The sequence below is a fragment of the Antennarius striatus genome, chromosome 11, assembly GCF_040054535.1.
Source record: "Antennarius striatus isolate MH-2024 chromosome 11, ASM4005453v1, whole genome shotgun sequence".
Classification (NCBI taxonomy): domain Eukaryota; kingdom Metazoa; phylum Chordata; class Actinopteri; order Lophiiformes; family Antennariidae; genus Antennarius; species Antennarius striatus.
In genome coordinates, this window is record NC_090786.1 from 5,414,652 (window position 1) to 5,422,500 (window position 7,849).

At 42.0% G+C, this 7,849-nt stretch overlaps 1 protein-coding gene across 7 annotated transcripts in view; it reads right to left on the reverse strand.

Annotated features, from left to right (window-relative positions):
- Positions 1-7,849, reverse strand: part of ehbp1 (EH domain binding protein 1) — a 103,371-nt gene that overhangs the window by 71,527 nt on the left and 23,995 nt on the right. For 5 of the 7 annotated variants that reach the window (XM_068326705.1, XM_068326704.1, XM_068326703.1 and 2 more), the window contains exons 6-10: positions 5,768-5,949; positions 4,628-4,767; positions 3,278-3,394; positions 1,868-2,005; positions 422-683 (exon numbers count right to left, since the gene is read on the reverse strand). In XM_068326705.1, coding sequence (XP_068182806.1) covers positions 422-683; positions 1,868-2,005; positions 3,278-3,394; positions 4,628-4,767; positions 5,768-5,949 — 839 coding nt within the window. The remainder of the gene's footprint in view (positions 1-421; positions 684-1,867; positions 2,006-3,277; positions 3,395-4,627; positions 4,768-5,767; positions 5,950-7,849) is intronic. The other 2 variants (XM_068326706.1, XM_068326709.1) reach the window with 1 other exon arrangement.

Genomic DNA, 7,849 nt, shown 5'->3' on the forward strand with positions numbered 1-7,849 from the left:
GGGGGGCAGGATGGAAAAGGAAGAAAATATGAAAGCAAACTTTGAATGAGCAGTCTGGAGAGGAAGTGAAGGAGGATGGAGGGGAGGGAAAGTGTGAGGTGAGGAGGGCAGGAGGGACACAACGACAGAGGAGGGAAAGCAGGAAGACAAGGGTAAAGAATGCAGTAAAACAACAGGGCCCTTGTTCCCACTGAAAGAGTTGCCTCGTCACTCTGCTCTGACAGGAGGGGGCTAAAAGTACCCCTATATAAGGAGGCGGGCCTTATACAACTTGACCTGCCAACGGTAAATAACCCGTGTACTCTGGATCTCTGTAAACCGCATCTGTAATGCTATTATGATCTGAAAATCTAAGGTCGTCTGGAAAAATATTGAAAATACTAGAGAATTAAGAAATGGAACAGAAGGCATCAAGTCTTACTTATCGAGCTCCTCGTCTTCATTGGGAGCAGTGTCAGCATACAGGTACTTGCTCATGTCGACAGGTCGCACTCCTTTCCTCTGCCTGGGCTTTGGGGGTTCTGGGTCTGGATGGAGGTCAATGTCCTGGTCAGGCTCCTCGAAGGGGTTCCCTGGAGTAGTTTGCATCTCGGGTTCATCAGGCTCGTTGAATGGATTCGAGGAGTCGGGGTCAAAGGAAGAATCATCAAGGGGCTGCCTTAAAACTGGCTGGTTAGGGGGCTCTGGTGGACAGAAAGGAGAGTAAAACATTTTTTTTGGTTTACTAAACTGTGGAAAACAGATAAAAATTGGCAAAACAATCCATTTCCTGTTGGCTCAGTTTGCCTTGACTCAGCCACGAGCTGGAAAGTAGCGTTAAGTCAGCAAGAGATGATAACATCACATATGGATGACAAACCGTTAATATAATTTAACAGTATACTTAACAACAAGACCATCACGCCGTCCAGGCACATCATTGTCACCAAATCAATATCAAGATCGCGACAGTCTATGGTTGGTTGCAGCCTGAAGTAGTGAGGGGATGTGTGAGCAAATGATGGCTAATATAATAACCATCGTTATCATATCATTAAGTTCACAGGAGCGTTTATGGGGTCCCAGCGGGAGAGGTGAGAATAATGCCCTGAAAGACCGTTTGCATCCAGATTGTTTCCATGTAATTTACTTCTATTGTCAAGTTGTCCACAGCATGTGCGTTATTAATCAAGAAACCCCGCAGTGTGAAATAGTCTGTTCCACAGTTTCAGTGAACCTAGTGGGAGGTGGTGCACTAACAGGATTGAATAGCACCAGACAAAATACAGAGTAATAAAAGCTTTTAGGTTTGCCTTATAGTGCAGAAAATACTGTAATGTGGCATCACTTCAATTACCTCAGCATGACGGACATGAAAGAAATTAGTCAAAAGTTAAACAGTGGATTTATTCCTGAAACATTTTTAATGCTAATTGTTTCAGATCTCCTTTTGGCAAACTAGGACTCATTTTCTAAAAAATATACAGTCAAGTTATTTGCTGGAGCCTGAACATTATATTTATAGTTCCATTTCATTCCATGATTCTGAAGTTCAAATGAATTGAAAATATCAGACATACAAGTGCCAACACAGCAGCTGATGAATAAAATAATTGGCAACTATTTGCAGCAAAAAATTTAGTTCCAGTATAGTTTGGAATTAATCACAATAGATATGACAAACAAATGATAATCCATAAGAATTTTTTTAGTTTTTTTGTAAGGGACAATTTATGATCTAGTCAAATGAAAATAATGGATTAGCTCTCTGACTGGAAGCACTGAAGTCTGGCTTCACACAATCGCATACTGAAACTTAAAAAAAAAAACCCAGCCACAATAACAGTTCCAATATCTCTTTGTCACACGGTGACCGATTTGAACATACCGTCTTCGTCAGGATCACCGAATGGGTTGAGGTGGTTGGGATGAAGGTCGTCATCGAGATCATCAAAGGGATTGGTGCTCATGGCGGGAGTCGCTTCCTGATCCTCGTCTTCCAGGAAGTTCAGCTTGTTGATCAGCTCTGTTGCCAAAGAGTCCGACAGTGTTACACACAACGGGCAATGAGGAAGAGACAACTACAAAAAAATTATAAAGCCACACGTATAACAAAATGAAATGAAAACAAACATTCCCAAAAGCAAATACACCGATATCTGCATTTTTGTAGTGAACCGTGAATAATAAAAAAAAAGATTGTCTTTCTGGGAAACAGTACTTCAACTCATCTGTGCTCTTCTGCCACCTCAGCTCTACTTCAATGCAAGTACAGCTTTGGAATTCTGGGAAACAGTGGGAGACGGTGAGGGCAGTATAGAGTTGCTATGGAGATCCGAGCTGGAAAGGCTGAGAATTGTCCACTTTATCTTCGTCATCCTTACTGTAGCCGAACCACATGCTGCCAGGGTACGGGTTAGCTTGAAAAGAGCATAAATGTGTGTGAGATAGATGCCAAGACGTGCTGCTGAGCACTGCGTGAGAATCTAAGCAAAGAGAAGCGGTGCTATGCTTATACCAGTCCCTTGGTCTGTGGTGGGGTCACTATGTGGAGCGCCGGCAGCTCATAGGAGCTGCAGCACTTCTGTGACAGCAGCAAGAGAATCCATGAAACACAAAAAATCTTAAACTTACATTTACTGGTTTGTCATGCAAAGAAAGCCAAGAGTATACAGATTAAAGCATAAGCAATGATTAGTTAATCCATTATGTTGCCTTCACACGATATCATTTTAGACACCGTTACACTGACAACCCTGGCGGCATCTGACTTGCCCTGAATCATTTCACTGCACTGAGGCTCCAAGAGAATAGCACAGAATCAATGTACAACTCAGTTTGAAAAAAAAAAAAACCCAAACAAAAATGAACTTGCTTTATTCCAATTTAAAAATAAAGAAACTAAAAATGTTTCTCCCAAAAAGGTAGATTTAAATGTCTTGGTTCACTACCAACAGCAGAAAAAAGAATGGGGAAGGCCACGCCATCAAACACCAAAGGAAAGGAACCAAAAATATAAATGCTGACTGATGTGTTCACAACACCTCCTACAGCACATCACCATACGACCAAGATCAATTTTTAACACCACATCACGATCACAATACCGATGTAAAAAAGGAGGATTGTGGGGGTGAGTGAAATTAAGAAGAAAAAAATAGAAAAGGAAAAGCAGATGATGAAACATAAACACATGTGGAGAAATCACTGGTGGTGGAGAGGAGACAGAATAATCACGAGATGATGAGAGACTTAGGAACAAAAGGGGGAGAGAGGTGGAAAAAAGGTGAAAAAAGACCTTGGGAGGAAGCGGCAGGCTTAGCGGTTGCTTTGCGTGCTCGCTTAAGGAGACCATCATCATCATCATCATCATCCCCATGTAAGCAGCTGAGGGCATTCAACTGGTTTACTATCTCTGTAAACAGAGCCATGTGGGAATGGAGGAAGGAAGAACAGCAGTGAACAACACAAAATAAAGCATCGCGAACGAACACAAGCAACCACGCACACACACTCACTCACACCATTTAAAACACAGATGTAAAGAGTGCTGGAAAGAGTGCACACATTTTAGAGTGTAGACATCGTTTTGTGTATCGCTATTGTTCAACTGACGAACTTGTATAAGGGACAGTGCTTAATGGATGGTACAGACACAACACCAATGTCTGCTGCAGCTAACCTGCTTCGATACCGCATACACACTAGCATGTAAAGGCAATTACATGTCCTGATTATCTTTAACAGCTGCGGTTATCCTGGTGAGGAACATCGAACAAATACAACCACGCTTATGTACACAAACACAAACTACATACTGTATACTCATTGAGATGTACAATACATCCTGGGCAGAATATATTCTCTTTCCATTATTTACATAATAAGGTAAAGAGAAGATTTGTATTGCGGGGAATGCGTCTGTTAGCTTAGTGTTTGCATTATTGCTGAAGCTGGATAGGGAGCATCCAGGGTAGGAATATGATAGCCGGGAGAGCTGACGTCTCGGTCAGACACACGCTTGTGAAGCATTGCTGTAGGCACTTAATGCATATACATATAAATGAGACAAAGGGCAGGGAAAAGAAAAAGAAAGGAGAGAAAGCATGAAGCTTAACATGGAGAGATCGCACTTTGAATGTTGGATTAAGCAAAGCAGGAAGCAAAGGGGCCCACATATTAGGCCCCAGAATGAATCCTCAATATTGTACGTATGAGAGGCTGGTTGACTGGCCTGCCAACGCAGGGAAGAAGGCAAAGAAGGTGGTTGGTTTGAATATGGGTAAAGGAGAGCTGAAGAAAAAATAAGCTAAAACTAGTAAATGGAATGGAAAAATTTAGACTTGATTTTCATATATGGAGAAATGCACCTGTGCCTCAACCTTCAGGGGCATGACCAAAGAAAATAAATCTGGAAAAGAAGCACATTTGATGTACAATGTAGTCTCAGCACTGGTATTTCTTGTCTGGGTGATTGTGAGGGGGGTTGTAGCTGACATTTAGTAAAAGCTGATTAACAGCAGTTAGATATAACTGAGAAAATCTAATAGCTCATTGCAACAAAACAATCAATCGTGATTGATTTAAATAAATGCAGGTCGATCTGTCATCGTATATGTCCTGACATTTATCACCTGTCGGTTTTCACCTGTGATTTTGGCGGCCTTCTCCTCCTGGTTAACCTTGTTCTCCTCATCCTCCTCATTCTCCTCCTCGAAGTCATCCAGGTTCCCGATATCAGCCTGCTTCATGCTCATCAGGCTGGCCAGGCTCTGCATGTCTTCATCACTGAATCATTAAAAACATGTATGTTACGAACACAAACCCTGCCAGAGGACGTAACATACACACTCCTCCTGTTCCCTGACTGATCCAATTCACTCAAACCTCCACCGTACTGTTATAATCATCAAAATGTTCTCGACTCCATCGTCTCGTTTTTTGCTCTCTCTTCCACTGTTTGTCCAATTTTTACCAAACCACCACTCGATTTACAAAAGTAAACTTCTTCAGTACATCGTGTATTTTATGTTACGTTCTCTCCTCTCCGCCACTCAATTTCCAGATCTCCATCGTAATTGATGCATTCTTCTCTGTTCTTTGTGTTTTGTGTATCCCGGGCCCAGAGGCTCATTTGAACCGCTGTGATTGAGTTTGTTTGTGTGGTTGACATCATTCCCCAAAGGGTTAACAAGGGTTACGCACCATCGACCCACCACCCGTGCCACAACAAAGGCTTCGCTGCTGTGCTCTCGCTTGCTGTGTGCGTATGTGTGTGTTTGTGTGTGTGTGTGTGTGTGCACGTCTGTCGTTAAATGGAGGTTGCTGCTATCAAATTTAAATGAATACTAAATGGAAAACACTGCAGTTGAAAGTTGGCAGTATCAAAGAGGAAAATGTGTGACTGAATGAGAAGCTGCAGTGAGTGTCTTTGTAGGATTTAGTAGAAAATGTGTGTGTATTTTTTGTATACATACATTAAATGCAAGTCTATTCCTGTGCATTTTTATTTAGACTACACATTCATTAAGACAGAAACAGAAAAATTAGTTAAGTGTAATTCTTTGCAAGGCTGAGGAGAACATGTCTGGTGGAATTCAACAAGCCTTTAAAGCAAATCTTCAGTTAAAACGCCATTGGTTAAAGGTTAACTAGAGGCCACTGAACAGGAAGTCAATCCTCCAGGACTCTGGTGTATCACTGAGCTGGCGAAACAAACTGATTGACCCATATGAGTATAATTTTGATCGAAACAATACCCACAGTCACCCCCGTGGAACCAACTTACGTGGCCTTTCCCTCACGGAGGAAGATGCAGGAGAGGGAGAACTGCAGCGTGGCCGACACCACCTTCTTTGACAGTGGCTTGAACTTGAGTTTGACGTCGGTCTGCGTGGGCATGGGACTGGCATACTGCTTCATGTTTATACTGCTGGTGGCCAAGGCCTTCCTCCGTCCTGAGGGAGACTCCTGAGGAGGGACAGAAAGGTGCGAAACATTCATATGAACCACTACCCTTAAATGACTACCGATTGCATCATCCAGACAAATGACTGCACACTGGGTCATTTCTGGCTGGTAAAATCAGAACAAGAAGATGCCATTCTAACTTCTTTACAGTCAATTTGGATGTGAAATCCTTCCTGATAGTTTCCTTCAAAGGTCCACACTGAAGCCATTTCTGTTGTACTTCCTTTCAGAGATGTGCTCTGGGCCAGGGGATAGCAGTCAAATTGGAATTTGGGAATATGCCACAGACCGCGCGATAAGAGTTACACCATTACTGACGGGGGACCAGTGTGTGTATGTGTGTGTGTTTATGCAAGCCTCTCACCAGAGGACAGTGTGTGAAATAAGTGCCTGAAGGCCTCGTCACTGACTGTTAGATATGGACACCAAATAGGAGGGGTCATTCTAGCCCTGTCCCTCCAACATATCCCTCCCACACATACTGAATGGTGGTGCTGGCACCCAGTCGGACAGTGAAAGGACCACACTGTCAGAACGGGTCACTTCCTTGCTGTGCTGATAAAGAGCAAAGTCTTAATTCAATGTAGGGGTAAGACACTGGTGCACAATTCAATTCAATTAAAAAAAACCTTCTTTGCCCCCAAGGGGCAATTGAAGGCACATAAAGAGGGATTGGTGCACACAAAAAAAATGCAGAGTGCAAAGAGCAAAAAAACAAAAAACAGACTTAATACACAGAAAGCCAACACTAACACTAAAATACACAATAAACAGATATGTACAATATAAAAAGGTATGTGCGATGGTGTAATAAATATAGATATCAACACCCTTTATATTGTGGCAGCATTATGTGTGTTGGGATAAAGGGTGTAAAAGTGGCAAATATAAAAGTGTAAACATAAACATTAAACATAAATAATAATTAAATAATAACATAAATACACTGTTTATGTTAAATAATAATTCAAAACCTAGTTAGCTTAAATCCTAGTTAGTTCAAAAACTAGTTACAAGTTACAAGGATTCCTTTACGGGCTAAGAGCCATAAGACAGTGACATTTTAAAATTTTCTACCTAAAGCGCATATAGAAGTAGAGACACCAAACACACATACACACACTTGTGTGATTATACCCCAGATATGTATAAAAACCCTCTTGTCTCAACTGTGAATCAAGCCCCGAGGATTCAGCCTCTCATGTGTACAATGCTGAACAAAGCGGAGCAGCCGGCGCGCTGTTACACAACACAGTTAGAGAGCACATATACATATACACATATGCCCCGGTGAGAACGGGAGATAAAGCAATCGAGCTCTTTGCATTGGCTGTTTCCTGATGTCTTCACATAAAAAAAAAAAAAAGAAAGACACACACATCTCAGAGGCTTTGGCTCTGGGGAAAGCTCTATCTCAGACTTATCATTGAGGACCTCAAGGAATTCATTCAAACTCACACACACACATACATGCACACAAAAACTGCTATCAGCACAGACAGGTAAAGCTTGGTGAGAAACAGAATCAGAGTTTCCCTTCGAAAAAAGTTGTAAAGCCCAGTGGCAAACGCCTTCTGACCAAAGCCAGCAGTCCAGTGTGACGCTTTCTTTATAAACGGAGGCCGGTTGCAGGCTGAACCGTGGTTGTCACTGCTGAGATTTCCAACCATTATGAGCCTTTGGATGCTTTGATTGAGCAAACAGATTAGGAGCACTATTTTTAATCTTATTAATTAATAATTGTGATAGTTCTTTAAAGGAGATTTACATTACTGTTCAAGATAATCAATTAACATGATGTCTCAGGTCAGACAGCAGGGGTTAAAGCCAATTCAGTCTGTCTGGACTTTTAGTTCCTAGGAAATATTTTGCTGTTCAAGGCGACGACCACAAGCAGAGC